The sequence below is a fragment of the Mobula hypostoma genome, chromosome 1 (genome assembly GCF_963921235.1).
Source record: "Mobula hypostoma chromosome 1, sMobHyp1.1, whole genome shotgun sequence".
NCBI lineage: Eukaryota > Metazoa > Chordata > Chondrichthyes > Myliobatiformes > Myliobatidae > Mobula > Mobula hypostoma.
In genome coordinates, this window is record NC_086097.1 from 255492921 (window position 1) to 255510695 (window position 17775).

General features: G+C 44.5%; 1 protein-coding gene across 4 annotated transcripts in view; it reads right to left on the minus strand.

Moving 5' to 3' along the window:
• The window catches only part of smarcc1a (SWI/SNF related, matrix associated, actin dependent regulator of chromatin, subfamily c, member 1a), a 212655-nt gene that overhangs the window by 16625 nt on the left and 178255 nt on the right, over positions 1–17775 (minus strand). For all 4 annotated transcript variants that reach the window (XM_063067509.1, XM_063067500.1, XM_063067505.1 and 1 more), the window contains exons 25-26: positions 11749–11883; positions 8669–8894 (exon numbers count right to left, since the gene is read on the minus strand). In XM_063067509.1, coding sequence (XP_062923579.1) covers positions 8669–8894; positions 11749–11883 — 361 coding nt within the window. The remainder of the gene's footprint in view (positions 1–8668; positions 8895–11748; positions 11884–17775) is intronic.

A 17775-nucleotide genomic window follows, 5' to 3' on the forward strand; every position in this document is an offset into this window, starting at 1 on the left:
AGATAAAGCAATATTGGAATATAATATATAATCTAAGACACGTAAATGGTAAGTGTGACATGTCTGAAACATGAACATCATTTAGATACTTGGAGTAGGATTTGAGGAGGATTATGTTCTACATTCATTCGAATGCTGTTCATAGACTTCAGTTCAGTATTCAACACAATCATTCCTCAGCACCTGAAACTGCTGGGCCTGAACACCTCCCTCTGCAACTGGATCCTAGACTTCCTGACTGAGAGACCTCAGTCAGTCCAGATCAGGAGCAGCATCTCCAACACCATCACACTGAGCACGGGGGCCACCAGGGCTGTGTGCTCAGTCCACTGCTGTTCACTCTGCTGACCCACGACTGCAGCAATACACAGCCCGAATCACATCAAGTTCGCCGATGACACAACCGTGGTGGGTCTCATCAGCAAGAACGAGTCAGCGTACAGAGAGGAGGTGCAGCGGCTAACGGACTGTGCAGAGCCAACAACCTGTCTCTGAATGTGAACAAAACAAAAGAGATGGTTGTTGACTTCAGGAGGACACGGAACGACCACTCTCCGCTGAACATTGACAGCTCCTCCATTGAGATCGTTAAGAGCACCAAATTTCTTGGTGTTCACCTGGCGGAGATTCTCACCTGGTCCCTCAACACCAGCTCTATAGCAAAGAAAGCCTAGCAGCATCTCTACTTTCTGCGAAGGCTGAGAAAAGTCCATCTCCCACCCCCCATCCTCACCACATTCTACAGAGGTTGTATTGAGAGCATCCTGAGCAGCTGCGTCACGGCCTGCTTCGGAAATTGCACCATCTCGGATCACAAAACCCTGCAGTGGATAGGGAGGTCAGCTGAGAAGATCATCCGGGTCTCTCTTCCTGCCATTACAGACATTTACACCGCATGCTGCACCCGTAAAGCAAACAGCATTATGAAGGACCCCACGCACCCCTCATACAAACTTTTCTCCCTCCTGCCATCTGGCAAAAGGTACCGAAGCATTCGGGCTCTCACGACCAGACTATGTAAGTTTCTTCCCCCAAGCCATCAGACTCCTTAATACCCAGAGTCTAGACTGGCATCTACATCATTTATTATATTGTAATTTTTCCTCTACTGTGCATATTTTCTTGTTTGTTATTTATTGTACTGCCCTGCACTGTTTTGTGCACTTTATGTAGTCCTGTGTAGGTCTGTAGTCTAGTGTAGTTTTTGTGTTGTCTTATGTAGTTTAGAGTAGTTTTGTGTTGTTTCGTGCAGCAACATGGTCCTGGAGGAACGTTGTTTCATTTTTACTGTGTACTGTACCAGCAGTTTATGGTCGAAATGACAATAAAAAGCCACTTGACTTGATTTGAACAGAACATGTACTAAGTAGTTGTTGAATTCTTGAAGACTGATATTCATTTCACTTGCTCATCATTTTGGTTTCCATGTGCTACGACAATAATATTTATGAGCATAAAATTAATTTGTTCTACAATAGGTCAAATTGGAAAACAATGAAAATATTGTAAATGTTTCAAGGCTGCCACAGATACAAACGTACTAAGCAGGGGTAATAACAAAATATGCCAGGAATGATTCTATGCTGAACCTGCTAATGTCAGGTGTGGTGTTGCAATCAGCTTCAATGCCATCAGACATGAAGTCCTGCCACATGGTCTCGGCCCAAAATGTAAACTGTACTCCCCCCCTCACCCCGCCCCATATAGATGCTGGGTGGCTTGCTGAGTTCCTCTAGCACTTTGCGTGTGTCACTTGGATTTCCAGCATCTGTAGATTTTCTCGTTTGAGATATGAAGAACTGCTCTTTTTCCAGGATATACATACACACCAATAAACTATCTTCCAATAGAACATAGAACAGTACAGTACAGGCCCTTCGGCCCACAATGCTGTGCCGACCCTCAAACCCTGCCTCCCATATTACCCCCCACCTTCAATTCCTCCATATACCTGTCTAGTAGTCTCTTAAACTTCACTAGTGTATCTGCCTCCACCACTGACTCAGGCAGTGCATTCCACGCACCAACCACTCTTGAGTAAAAAACCTTCCTCTAATATCCCCCTTGAATTTCCCACCCCTTACCTTAAAGTTATGTCCTCTTGTATTGAGCAGTGGTGCCCTGGGGAAGAGGTGATGGCTATCCACTCTATCTATTCCTCTTATTATCTTGTACACCTCTATCATGTCTCCTCTCATCCTCCTTCTCTCCAAAGAGTAAAGTCCTTAGCTCCCTTAATCTCTGATCATAATGCATACTCTCTAAACCAGGCAGCATCCTGGTAAATCTCCTCTGTACCCTTTCCAATGCTTCCACATCCTTCCTATAGTGAGGTGACCAGAATTGGACACAGTACTCCAAGTGTGGCCTAACCAGAGTTTTATAGAGCTACATCATTACATCGCGACTCTTAAACTCTATCCCTCGACTTATGAAAGTTAACACCCCATAAGCTTTCTTAACTACCCTATCTACCTGTGAGGCAACTTTCAGGGATCTGTGGACATGTACCCCCAGATCCCTCTGCTCCTCCAAACTACCAAGTATCCCGCCATTTACATGCCATTGAAGCAATGTATGCATTTTTATCCATGTTCTCTTATCTTCAACTAACTCACTACTCCCCCCTCCCCTGCTTCCCCCCCCCGCCATATTTGCTGATCCTTTTTGTAGAAGATATAACTTGCCATGGAAAATGTATTACAATTCTCTAAGGTATCACGGCCCTCAATCAAGCCACTCCACATGTCAAGTGGTTTTCACAAGCAAGGGTGGCCGATCCAGTTCAGAGGATGAATGGTTTAGCAGAAGCAACATCAGATAAATTAGTTACCACTGCACAGAGATTCTGACATCTCCCACCACAGAGTGCTTCACTCCAGCTTTTCAGACAACCCCTGCAATTCGCCTACTGTCGATAAAGGTCTACAGCAGACATCATCTCCCTCACCCTATACTCACCTCTGGAGCATCTGGACAGTGAAGACATCTGTCAGATTAATACTGACTACAACCACCTTCAATACTATAATACCAAGCAAACTCATCTCCAAACTCCAGAACCTGAGTCTTAACACCTTCCTCTGCAACTGGATCCTTGAACAAACCAGTCAGTAAGGATAGACGGCAACAGCACCACCACAATTATTCTAAACACTGGCACGCCACAAGGTTGCACACTCAAATCCTCCACTTTACTCCCTGTGCACCCATAAGCTGGATGGCCAGGTTCTGCTCTAAATTCCACCTACAAGTTTGGAAATGATACCACTGCAATGGACCACATTTCAGATAACTGAGTCTGAGTACAGAAAGAAGATAAATAGTTTAGTAATGATGTCATGAGAACAACCTTTCCCTCAGTGTCAACCAGCAAACTTAAACACATTAGCTCCCTCTCACCCCAAAATGATTCTCTATTTATAGTTTTTGTCCATTTCTAAGTTTTAGGCACACAAGAGTTTAACAATGCTCCTTTGGTTGACATCTTCTGGATAGATCATAAAACCATTTTTTCCACTTTTTTCTCTTCCATTTGTTCCTCATCTTGGATATGACCCTGGAACTGTTGAAGCCCGTGTTATGCTGTCTGGGTACTTCAGCGGTCTGCAATACCCAAAAGGATTCTGAGAGGGAGAGGCAGAGGCAGAGGCAGCGGCAGCGCGAGTGGACTTCATGACAAGAAGGCTGCACGATGGAGTGCAAGCCGATGTTTAACCCCATTTCACCGATTAAAGCAATGAGAGCGATTGAAACATCAAGGCCAGTGCAGAAGTTTGGAGATCATTTGGGTGTTTCAGCTCCCTACTGTCTCCGAGGGAATTCTGGGAGGCAGCATGTGCAAACTTCGTAGTAGGCAGGCTGCAGGACGGGTGTGAGCCAATGTTTGGCTCCATTTTGCCGATTAAAGCATCGAAGTGAGTACCAGCAGCTTGCCTTTTTTGAACGGTTGCTCTGTACCAGAGAGGGGGAAAGTCCTGCCGCTGAGGAGAATGTTGTCAAGGTTTTTTCGTTTTAGAACTTTGGACTATAGACTCTCGTTTTCAGTCTTATAAGGCATATGAACAGAATTAGCCTATTCAGCTCAACTCGTCTACACCGCCATTCCATCATGGCTCATCCCGGATCCAAATGAACCCTATATACCCGCCTTCTCGCCATATCCTTTGATCAGGATCAGAATTATCATCACCGGCATGTGATGTGAAATTTGTTAACCTAGCAACAGCAGTTCAATGCAATATGCAATATAAAAAACACAAACAATAAGTAAATCAATTACAGTATATATGTATTGACTGGATTAAAAATCGTGCAAGAAACAGAAATACTATATATTAAAAAAGTGAGATAGTGTCCAAGGGTTCAATGGCTATTTAGGAGTCGGATGGCAGAGGTGAAGAAGCTGTTTCTGAATTGCTGAGTGTGTGCCTTCAGGCTTCTGTACCTCCTTGATGGTAACTGTGAGAAAAGAGCATGCCCTGGGTGCTGGAGGTCCTTAATAATGGGTACTGCCTTTCTGAAACACCGCACCTTGAAGATGTCCAAGGTACTTTGTAGGCTAGTACCCAAAATGCAGCCGACTAAATTTACAACCCTCAATGTTCTTTCAGTCCTGTGCAGTAGCCCACACCCCTCCAGACCAAACACTGAGGCAAGCCTGTCAGAACGCTGTTCACATTACATAGAACATAGAATAGTACAGCATATTACAGGTCCTTCTACAGAATCTATAGAAGTTTTGGAGTGATTTTGTTAAACATAGAAACATAGAAAATAGGTGCAGGAGTAGGCCATTCGGTCCATCGAGCCTGCACCGCCATTCAGTATGATCATGGCTGATCATCCAACTCAGAACCCTGCACCAGCCTTCCCCCCATACCCCCTGATCCCTTTAGCCAGAAGGGCCATATCTAACTCCCTCTTAAATATAGACAATGAACTGGCCTCAACTGTTTCCTGTGGCAGAGAATTCCACAGATTCACCACTCTCTGTGTGAAGAAGTTTTTCCTAATCTCGGTCCTAAAAGGCTTCCCCTTTATCCTCAAACTGTGACCTAATATACCAAATCTCTTCAAACTCCTAATGAAGTAGTTACTGTCTTGCCTTCTTTATATTTGCATTGATATTTTCTATGTTTCTATGTTTCTATATATTGCGACCAGGTTAGATCCTCAGAGACCTTGACACCCAGGAACTTGAAACTGCTCATTTTCTCCACTTCTGATCCCTCTATGAGGATTGGTATGTATTCCTTCATCTTACCCTTCCTGAAGTCCACAATCAGGCTCTTTTGCCTTGCTGACATTGAGTGCCAGGTTGTTGCTGCAACACCACTCCCCTAGTTAGCATATCTCACTCCTGTACGCCCTCTTGTCTCCATCTGAGATTCTATCAACAATGGTTGTATCAGCAGCAGAACTATAGATAGCATTTGAGCTATGCCTAGCCCCACAGTTATGTGTATATTGAGAATAGAGCAGTGGGCTGAGCACACAACCCTGATGATCGTCAGAGAGGAGGATACGTTATCACCAATCAGCACAGATTGCGGTCTTCCAGTTAGGAAGTCGAGGATCCAACTGCAGAGGGAAGTATAGAGGCCCATGTTCTGCAACTTCTCAATCAGGATTGTGGGAACGATGGTGTTAAATGCTGAGCAACAGTCGCTGAACAACATCCTGACAGAGGTGTTTGTGTTGTACAGGTGGTCTAAAGCCGTTGACCTACTGTGGCAACAGGCAAATTGCAATGGGTGCTGGTCCTTGATGAGGCAGGAGTTCATTCCAGTCATGACAAACCTCTCAATACATTTCATCACTGTAGATGTGAGTGCTACCGGGTGATAGTCATTAAGGCAGCTCACATTATTCTTCTTATGGCACTGGTATAATTGTTGCCTTTGAAGCAAGTGGGAACTTCTGCTTGTAGCAGTGAGAGGTTGAAAATGTCCTTGAATACTCCTGCCAGTTGGTTGGCACAGGTTTTCAGAACATTACCAGGTACTCCATTGATCACAGATCTAGCCTTCAGCTGACAACATACCTCCTAGTTCATCCACGACTTTTGGTTTAGGAATGTACAGCAAGTCTTTGTGGGCACACACTCATCCACACAGGTTTTAATGATGTCAGTAACAACTGCAGCATACTCATCCAGATTCAAAGATGAATCCCTGAATACAGTCCAGTCCACTGATTCAAAGCAGTCCTGTAAGCACTGGACTGGAACAGAGGGATCTGGGAATACAGATACAAAATTCCCTAAAAGTGGCATCACAGGTAGATAGGGTCGTAAAGAGAGCTTTTGGTACATTGGCCTTTATTAATCGAAGTATTGAGTATAAGAGCTGGAATGTTATGATGAGGTTGTATAAGGCATTGGTGAGGCCGAATCTGGAGTATTGTGTTCAGTTTTGGTCACCAAATTACAGGAAGGATATAAATAAGGTTGAAAAGGTACAGAGAAGGTTTACAAGGTTGTTGCCAGGACTTGAGAAACTCAGTTACAGAGAAAGGTTGAATAGGTTAGGACTTTATTCCCTGGAGCATAGAAGAATGAGGGGAGATTTGATAGAGGTATATAAAATTATGACGGGTATAGATAGAGTGAATGCAAGCAGGCTTTTTCCACTGAGGCAAGGGGAGAAAGAAACCAGAGGACATGGGTTAAGGGTGAGGGAGGAAAAGTTTAAAGGGAATATTAGGGGGGGCTTCTTCACACAGAGAGTGGTGGGAGTATGGAATGAGCTGCCAGACGAGGTGGTAAATGCGGGTTCTTTTTTTAACATTTAAGAATAAATTGGACAGATACATGGATGGGAGGTGTATGGAGGGATATGGTCCGTGTGCAGGTCAGTGGGACTAGGCAGAAAGTGGTTCGGCACAGTCAAGAAGGGCCAAAGTACTGTAGTCTGTGCTGTAGTTTCTATGGTTCACTCTTGTGCCTCCCTTGTCCATACCTTCTTGGTCCTCACTACTGGTGCTGCAATCTTTAGTCTCCGCCTATACTCAGGGAGAAGAAGTACAGCCAGGAAGTGAGGGCATGGAATAGCACAGTAGGCATTCTTGGTGGTGGTGTAGCAGTGGTCCAGTGTGTTGTTTCCTCTGGTATTGCAAGTGATCTTTAATGGCAGTTGCTTAGTGATTTTTTTTCAGACTGGCCTGGTTTGAAATCTCCCAAAATGATGGTGAAGGCACTAGGATGCGCTGTTTTGTGCATGTTGATCCCATTGCTCAGATTATCTAAAACCTGACTAACATTGTCCTGGGGTGGAATGTATACTGCTACCAAAATAACCCTGAAGAACTCCCGTGGTAGGTAAAAAGGACGGCACTTAACTGCTAGATATGATATATTGGTGCACCAAGAAGAGTTGATCATGAGGCATACTCCTCCACCTCTGCTTTTGAGACTCTATAGATCTATCCTGACGGTGTATAGTAAACCTGTCGATCTGAATCGCTGTATCCGGTACGGAAGGGGTTAACCAGGATTCTGTGAAACAAAGGACACACGTGGTCCTAATGTCCCTCTGATTCAGCACCCTAACTCTGAGATCATTCATTTTATTCACCAGAGACTGCACGTTTGACAGCATGGTAGTCGGTATTAGGAGTTTAAAACCCTGTTTCCTTAAATGCACTTTTACCTCCAATCTACACCTTCCTCTGTGGGATCCTACGCTTCCATTTACAATCAGTTTTAGCAGTCTTATATCCTCAAAGAACTCCAGTAAGTTTGTCAAACAGGACCTGCCTTTGCTAAATCCATGCTGCGTCAGCCTGATGGATCCATTTCTTTCCAAATGCCTCACTATTTCTTCTTTAATGATAGCTTCAAGCATTTTCCCAACTACAGATGTTAAACTAAGTGGCCTATAGGTATCTTCCTTTTGCCTACATTCTTTTTTTTTGAACAGTGGTGTGACATTCACTGTCTTCCAAAACGCAGGGACCTGCCCAGAGTCCAGAGAATTTTGGTAAATTATCACCAAAGCCTCTACTATAACTTCTGCCAATTCTTTCAGTACCCTGGGATGCATTCCATCAGGACTTATGTACCTGCAGGCTCACAAGGTTAGAAAGGGGTATAGTCAATATAGCTATGGGAGTTAATACCACAAGATATAGGAGCAGAATTAGGCCATTTTGCCGATCGAGTTGGTAAGTTTATAAAAGATATTGGTAGACAGTTTGTCTACGGAGATATCGAGAAAGGTGAGAGGTGTCAGAAATGGACCAAGTGAATTTAAGGGTAGGAAGGAAGTTGGAGGCAAAGTTGATGAAATTGACAAGCTCAGCGTGGGTGCATAAAGCAACACCAATGCAGCACAGAAATTGTTGGGGAGGTAACCAGTGAAAGCTTCAAACATGGACTGTGCCAGGTAGCTAATGAAATGCCAGACATAGCTGGGGCTCATGCAGGTACCCATCATGGCAAGTTGAGTTTAGAGAAAATGGGAGGAGCTGAAAGAGAAATCGTTGAGCATGAGGACCCATTCCGCCAGACGGAGGAGGGTGGTGGGTCAGGTCTGTATTGTAAACGCTGTTTGTACGATGTTCTGTGGCTGTGACACTGCTGTGACTAAGTTTATCATTGCACCCGCGGAAATGACAATAAACGCGATTACACAAGGACTTGCACCAACACGACAGGAGTACTGACCGAGCTGTTGCTGCATCTGATGGTGCATCATTGGGTATGGAGGTGGAGGCACTGCAGCTTGTTGCATCACACCCATCGAGCTCAGTTGTTGCATACCGGGGGCAGAGGGGTTGTTCTGTGAATGCTGCAGCTCAAGCTGCTGTCGGGCTCTCATTTCAGCATACTTCAGCTGCTCCATGTGGAAGGCCTGTCGTTCTGTGAGAAGTTGCTGTCGCTGCTGTTCCAGCTACATCAGGAAAATCATACAACAAATGAGGATGGAAACAAATAGTCCCACAAGGCAATTTTCAAAAGCTTAATTCCACCTGAGTGCCCAAGTAGCCTTAGTTTTCTAAAACAGCTTCATTTGGTGTAAATGTAACTGGTTAAGTTTACTGCTTATTGCAATTAGCAAGAGGCAATGCATAAAAAGAGCTACCTTTCAGTCAGGTCTATGTTCAGGATTTAAAAGCAGAGCTTAATGCCAGTTTTCTCTGAGTTGGACTGTCCACGTCAGGGCTGCATAATAAGAGCTACTTCTTAAATCAGCAGGGAGATCAAGATTACATACGCAGAGTTTCGCCACAGTTTTTTTTCCCTGAGTTGAGGAGCAACCAATCATTAGGAAGGGCCAATAAGAATAATTAAAGTGCAAGCAGATTGGCCATTCATTGAGTTTGTCAGCGTTCAGAGTGGCTTTAGCTCATCAGGCTCAGGCAAGATCAAGTGTTATGAAGTATATTGTCTTGCAAGTTGCACTCTGTCCGTATTTCTTCATTCCTCACCTGTTAGGGCATAGCAGATTGGTGAGAATGGCTCCAGGGGTAGTGATTTGTACCCTGTGTGGGATGGGGCCAGTCTGGGAGATCTCCAGTCTTCCAGATGAACACATCTGCACCAGGTGCACCAAGCTACAGCTCCCGAGAGAACATGTGAGTGGGAAGTTGAATGATTGGGAAGCTTTTACAATTTAACAAAAGGCAACTAAAAAAAGCTACAAGAAGGGATATTATGAAATAGGAGGGAAGACTAGCCAATAATATAAAGCAGAATACCAAATGTATTTTTCAGTTATATAAAGGGTAAAAGAGGGGTGAGAGTTGATATTAGACCACTGGAAAATGATGCTGGTGAGGTAGTATTGAGGGCCAAAGAAATAGCAGATGAAATTAATGGGTACTTTGCATCAATCTTCACTGTGGAAGAGACTAGCAGGGTGGCAGAGGTCTGTGAGTGTCAGGGAGCAGGAGGAAGTGCCATTGCTATAACAAAGGAAAGGTGCTAGGCAAACTCAAAGGTCTAAGGTGGGTAAGTCAGCTGGGCCAGAGTCCTGAGAGAGGTTGCTGAAGAAATAACAGATGCATTGGTCATGAGCTTTCAAGAATCACTTGATTAGGCGTGGTCCCAGAGGACTGGAAGATTGAAAATGTCACTCTTTAAGAAGGGAGGAAAGCAAAAGACAGGAAATTATAGGCTAGTCAGCCCAAACTCAGTGGTTGGGAAAGTGTTGGAGTCTATTATGCAGGATGAGATTGAGGTAATTGGAGACTAATGATAAAATAAGTCAAAGTCAGCCCGGTTTCTGTGAAGGGAAATCTTGCCTGACAAATACATTCAGAGTTCTTCGTGAAAGTAACAAGCAGGGTGGAGAAAGGAGAGGTATTTACATGGAGTTTCAGAAGGCATTTGATAAGGTGTCACACAAGAGGCTGCTTAACAAGATAAAATCCTATGGCATTACAGGAAAGATACTGGCATGGATGGTGAAATGCCTGACAGACAGGAGGCAGTGAGTTGTATAAAAGGGGCCTTTTCCGGTTGGTTGCCAGTGATTAGTGGTGTTTCTCAGGGGTTAGTATTGCGACCGCTGCTTTTCACATTGTTTGTCAGTGATTCAGATAATGGAATTGATGGCTTTGAGGCAAAGTCTGTGGATGGTATGACAATAGGTAGAGGAGTAGGTAGTGCTGAGGAAGCAAAGCGATTGTAGCAGCACTTAGGCAAACTAGAAGAATGGCCAAAGAATGTGGCAAATGGAATACAGTGTTGGGAAATATATGGTAATGCATTTTGGTAAAAAGAACAATAGTGTGGACTATTTAAATGGGGAGAGGTTCAAACATCAGAGGTGCAGAACGACTTGGGAGTCCAAGTGCAAGACTCCCAGAAGGTTAGTTGACAGATTGAGTCTGTGGTAAAGAAGGCAAATGCAATGTTGGCATATATTTCAACAGGAATAGAATATAAAAGCAAGGAGATAACGCTGAGACTTTATAAGACACCTGTCAGGCACCACTTGCGTATTGTCAACAGTGTTGGGCCCCATATCTCAGAAAGGATGCGTTATCATTGCAGAGAGTCCAGAAGAGGTACACGAGGATGATTCCGAGAATGAAGAGGAACGTGAACATATGAGGAACGTTTGGTAGCTTTGGGCTTGTACTCATTGAAATTTAGAAGAATGTGTGGGAATCTCATTGGTGTGCAGGCATTTATTAGTTTGACGATTGAGTTCAAGAACCATGTGGTAATGTTGCAGTTCTATAAACTTCTGGTTGGATTACACTTGGAATATTGTGCTCAGTTCTGGTCACCTCATTATTGGAACAATGTGGAAGCTTTAAATAGGGTGCAGAGGAGATTTACTAGTATACTGTCTGGATTAGAGAGCATGTCTATGAGGAAAGGTTGAGTGAGCCAAGGCTTTTCTCTGGAGCAAAGGATGATGAAAGGTGACGATAGAGGTATACAAGATGAAATGCACAGATTGTGGACAGCTACAGACTTTTTCCAGGGTGGCAATACCAGAGGACACTTACCACAGGCAAATCAAGGGGAGACATCCTTTTTTTAAATACACAAAGTGGTGGGTGACTGGAACGTACTTCCAGAGGTACAATAGGGGCATTTTACAGTCTCTTAGAAAGGCACATGAATGTAAGAAAGTTACAGGATTGTGAACTGTGTTGGAGGAAAGATTTTTGGAGGTTTCTATCCATTGGCACAACATTTTGGGTTGAAAGTCCCATTCTGTCCTGTGTTCTATTAACGAAACATATTTCCTAATAAATCCAACCGATTTAACTCGTTCAGGGACTTACAGCTTCTCTCTCTCGATCCATTATGGTTTCCAATTCCTCAAAATGGCGAAGTTTGATCTCCAGTTTCTTCATTTGTGTTTCCACCAGAAGAGCAACAAGGGACTTTATCTTCCTCTCTTCCACTGCTGCAAGGTGCTGATGCAAAATGAGGAGATTCAGTGACAGATTCCCACAGCAAAAATGAAAAACAAAAACAAAAATCATCAACAGAAATTCCTCTCCCAGCGAAGAAGGCATTTTTCAGTTGATTTTAGATCATGGGTTTCATGAACAAGACAAGCATTTACTGCCCTTGTGGCTTGCTAAGCTCTTTCAGAGGCATGCAAGGCCGCGGCAAAAGTACACAGAGCAGCTTTGTGCAGGTAGGTCTAGATCTAATAAAAAAAAAGCGATAAGCCAGATAAGTAGAGGCCCCTAAAACTAACCTCGGCCACAGAAGTTACAGTGGGAGATGCTACTTGACCAATCTGATTGTAACCTACTTGGTATTCAATGTCTGGTTGATGCAGTCAACATGGACTTCAGAAAGGCTTTTGACAGGTCTCTGAAGATGGGTTCAATACATCACAGCTTATGTGATGCAAGGCACGTTGGCAAACCTGATCCAAAACTGGATTGGTAATGAGATGGAGAGGATTCCAAAGGGCTGACTTTGTGAATGGAAGCATGTGATAACTGGGGTACCATAGCCATCTGTGTTGGGATCCTCACTGCTTGAAATAATCAGTACATTAATTATGAAAATCAATATAGAAGATATGGTCATTTTGCAGATGACTCAAAAATTGGCAATTGTTTGGAAAATGAGGATGATTTTAAGGTATGATCAGCTGGCAAAATGTGCAGAGAAATGGTAGATGGAATTTAATTTTTTGGGTCAAACACAATGTACCATAGGGTCTCAAGTAACAAAGAACAGGGGTGTCTTGATGTACAAATACAAGAGCCCCTGAAGGTGGAAGTCCAAGCAAACAAGGTACCAAAGCTGGCGTACAGGATACCTGCCTTCATTAGCTAAGGCACAGAGTACAAGAGCGGAGATAATAGTACTGCTTCATAAAACAGCGATTAGGTTACAGTTGAAGAATTGTGTACATTTCCGGTCACCACACTATTGGAAGGACCTGATTACTAAAACTAAAGATACTAACATTAAGGTAAAGGATAAGTAGTTCGGAAGAAATCCAAGGAAGATCTTTTCTCGTTAAAGAGCATGGAACACTGTCTGAATGGGTAGTACGAGAAAGACTCTTGCAATTGGTTCAGCATCCAGATAACCACCTAAATCACTAAGGCAGACAGGCTACAGACCAAGTACTGATAAATGTAGTACAGATAGGTATTTGGTCAGTAGGGGCATGGTGAGCTGATGGGCCTAATCCCATATTGTGTGATCAGAAGTGTTAACTACATTGCCATCTCTGCAGGCACATATGGCCCTGTTCTAGGATGGCAAGAGAGGGCATTATTAACAGTTTCATGGCCACTAGTGTCAACTTGAATTTTCTAAACTTCAAATTATTCACTAAGTTTATGCTGTCTAGTTGCTGTGGTACTACTTGAACTTAAATTGTTAGATAGTTTACCCTGACCACCCAGGTAATTAAACTACGATATCCTTTAACAGATCCCTGTTGACTGCTTTCCACTTAGAAAAGCACAGATTAATCCAAGTTATACTATTTCTCCGAACAGACCTAACTCCTCCAGAGTGCTTAAGGAAGTAGGCCAAGAAATAGTGCATGCATTAGTGATAATTTTTCAAAATTCGTTAGATTCTGGACTAGTTCCTGAGGATTGGAGGGTGGCTAATGTAACCCCACTTTTTAAAAAAGGAGGGAGAGAGAAACCAGGGAATTATAGACCGGTTAGCCTAACGTCGGTGGTGGGGATACTGCTGGAGTCAGTTATCAAGGATGTGATAACAGCACATTTGGAAAGCAGTGAAATCATCGGACAAAGTCAGCATGGATTTGTGAAAGGAAAATCATGTCTGACGAATCTCATAGAATTTTTTGAGGATGTAACTAGTAGAGTATATTTGGATTTTCAAAAGGCTTTTGACAAGGTCCCACACAGGAGATTAGTGTGCAAACTTAAAGCACACTTTATTGAGGGTAAGGTATTGATGTGGATAGAGAATTGGTTAGCAGACAAGAAGCAAAGAGTGGGAATAAACTGGACCTTTTCAGAATGGCAGGCAGTGACTAGTGGGGTACTGCAAGGCTCAGTGCTGGGACCCCAGTTGTTTACAATATATATTAATGACTTGGGTGAGGGAATTAAATGCAGCATCTCCAAGTTTGCAGATGACACGAAGCTGGGCCGCAGTGTTAGCTGTGAGGAGGATGCTAAGAGGATGCAGGGTGACTTGGATAGGTTGGGTGAGTGGGCAAATTCATGGCAGATGCAATTTAATGTGGATAAATGTGAAGTTATCCACTTTGGTGGCAAAAATAGGAAAACAGATTATTATCTGAATGGTGGCCAATTAGGAAAAGGGGAGGTGCAACGAGACCTGGGTGTCATTATACACCAGTCATTGAAAGTGGGCATGCAGGTACAGCAGGCGGTGAAAAAGGCAAATGGTATGCTGGCATTTATAGCGAGAGGATTCGAGTACAGGAGCAGGGAGGTACTACTGCAGTTGTATAAGACCTTGGTGAGACCACACCTGGAGTATTGTGTGAGATGCAAAGGGACTTGAGAGCTCTTGTGCAGGATACCCTGAAGGTTAACCTCCAAGTTGAGTCTGTGGCGAAGATGGTAAATGCAATGTTAGCATTCATTTCTAGAGGTTATGGAATACAAGCACAGGGATGTGATGTTGAGGCTCTATAAGGCACTCATGAGACCACACTTGGTGTATTGTGAGCAGTTTTAGGCTCCTTATTTTAGAAAGGATACACTGACATCGGAGAGGGTTCAGAGAAGATTCACGAGAATGATTCCAGGAATGAAAGGGTTACCATACGAGTACAGAGGCAGGGAGGTACTACTGCAGTTGTACAGGGCCTTGGTGAGACCACACCTGGAGTATTGTGTGCAGTTTTGGTCCCCTAATCTGAGGAAAGATATTCTTGCCATAGAGGGAGTACAAAGAAGGTTCACCAGATTGATTCCTGGGATGGCAGGACTTTCATATGATGAAAGACTGGATCAACTAGGCTTATACTCGTTGGAATTTAGAAGATTGGGGGGGGGAATCTTATTGAAACGTATAAAATCCTAAAGGGATTGGACAGGCTAGATGCAGGAAGATTGTTTCTGATGGTGGGGAAGTCCAGAACGAGGGGTCACAGTTTGAGGATAAAGGGGAAGCCTTTTAGGACCGAGATTAGGAAAAACTTCTTCACACAGAGAGTGGTGAATCTGTGGAATTCTCTGCCACAGGAAACAGTTGAGGCCAGTTCACTGGCTATATTTAAGAGGGAGTTAGATATGGCCCTTGTGGCTACGGGGATCGGGGGGTATGGAGGGAAGGCTGGTGCAGGGTTCTGAGTTGGATGATCAGCCATGATCATAATAAATGGCGGTGCAGGCTCGAAGGGCCGAATGGCCTACTCCTGCACCTATTTTCTATGTTTCTATGGCGCTGGCGAGACACAACAAAGTTTTGCAGGCAGCAAATAAAACTATTATACTTAAATATACTTTCTCTGAACGACAATCACAGCAATCAGTGCCTGGAATTTTCCTTTGCGATTTATACTTTTTAACGTCTGTATGACCTGTTAAAGAACTGGAGCTACAATTCAAGGACCCTTAAGGGAAACAGAGATTAAGAGAGGAGCTACGGCGGGGGTGGTAGTCATCCCTAGGTTACAAGAGGCAGGTGAATGAGTGACTGTCAGGAGAGGGAAGGAAAATAGGAAATAGATGGTCATTCCTCTCAATGACGAGTATGCCAGTTTGGTTACTGTTGAACTGTTGGGGGGGAGCGGGGATGGGGGGGGTATGACCTACCAGGGTAGCCGAGGGGACCATGTCTCTGGCTCTGAAGCTCAGAAGAGAAAGGGGTAGAGGAGGAATAGTGGTGATATGAGATACCGTAGTTGGAGGAGCAGAATAGGAGAGTTTGTGGACACAATAGAGAGACCCAGTCTCGCAGCTGCCAGTCAGGGACGTCTCCGATCATGTTCACGACATTCCAAGGGGGAAGGTGAACAGCCAGACATCTTGGTATATATTGGTACCAATGACATAGGAAGGAAAGGAGGGAGGTCAGGGGCGGAGGAGAGAGGGGGCGAGTCAGAACTGAGAAGGAGAGTATCGCAGGCTTTTTCAGATTTTTAAACGGCCAAGCGATTGGGAGCGGAGGAGCTGAAGATAGCCGGTCAGCTCGCACTCTATAAAAGCAGTTTTGTCTAGTGACGCAGCCATTGTCGGGGTGGACTGAGTTAGAGTGAGACGGCTTTGGCTCAACAGGCTTCGGTGTACACAGGCAGCTGTGAGGGTAGGTTCCAGTAAGTTGTTGTTTTTGTTCTGTTTGTTCAGAGTAGAGAGAATGCCAGGCAGGATGTTGGAATGCTCCTCTTGCAGGATGTGGGAAGTCAGGGAGCCCTCCGGTGTCCCTGACAATGACACCTGCAAGAAGTGCGTCCAGCTGCAGCTCCTAACAAACTGCGTTAGGGAACTGGAGCAGGAGCTCGATGACCTGCGGGTCATTGGGGAGAATGAGGAGATTATAGATAGTAGCTACAGGGAGGTAGTTACGCCAAGGAGCAGCACACAGGTAATTGGATTACCGTCAGGCGAGGGAAGGGGAAAGGGCAGGCAGAGCAGGGTTCCCCTGTGGCCATTCCCCTCAACAACAAGTATACCGATTTAGATACTGTTGGGGGGAGGGGGGGATGACTTACCCGGGATAAGCTGCGGCAGTCGGATCTCTGGCACCGAGTCTGGTTCTGCAGTGCAGAAGGGAGGGTGGAAGAAGAGTAGAGCGGTAGTGATAGGAGACTCGATGGTTCGAGGTACAGAAAGGAGGTTCTGTGGTCAAGACAAAGACTCCCGGAGGGTTTGTTGCCTCCCGGGTGCCAGGGTCAGGGATGTCTCGGATCGCTTGCATGACATTCTGAAGTGGGAGGGTGATCAGCCAGATGTCATGGTACACATCGGTACCAATGACGTAGGAAGAGTGAGGAGGTCCTAAAGACTGAGTATAGAGAGCTTGGTAGGAAGTTAGAAAGCAGGACCTTGAGGGTGATAATCTCAGGATTACACCTGAACTACAAGGGGACCAATATCCTTGCAGGGAGGTTTGTTAGTGCTATTGGGGAGGGTTTAAACTAGATTTGCAGGGGGAGAGGAACCAGAGTGCCAGAGCAGATAGTGGAGCGGGGGTGAAAATAAATGATGCAAAGTCACAAACAGAAGGATTGTGTGTGGTGGTAATAATCTTCAGAGGTGTGTCTATTTCAATGCGAGGAGTATTGTGGGGAAGGCTGACGAGCTGAGGGCGTAGATTGACACCTGGAATTACGACATTATAGCCATTAGTGAAACTTGGCTACATGAGGGGCAGGACTGGCAGTTTAATATTCCAGGGTTCCGACGTTTCAGACGTGATAGAGGCAGAGGGATGAAGGGTTGGGGGGGGCGGGGTGGCATTGCTAGTCAGGGAAAATGTTACAGCAGTGCTCAGGCAGGACAGATTAGAGGGCTGGTCTACCGAGTCCTTATGGGTGGAGCTGAGAAACAGGAAAGGTATGGCCACATTAATGGGGTCGTATTACAGACCACCCAATAGTCAGAGGGAATTGGAGGAGCAAATCTGAAGACAGATAGCAGACAACTGCAGGAAACAAAGTTGTGATAGCAGGGGATTTTAATTTTCCACATATTGATTGGGACTCCCATACTGTTAGGGGTCTAGATGGTTTAGAGTTTGTAAAATGCGTTCAGGAAAGTTTTCTAAATCAATATATAGAGGTACCAACTAGACAGGATGCAATATTAGATCTCCTATTGGGAAACGAGTTAGGACAAGTGACGGAAGTGTGTGTAGGGGAACACTTTGGTTCCAGT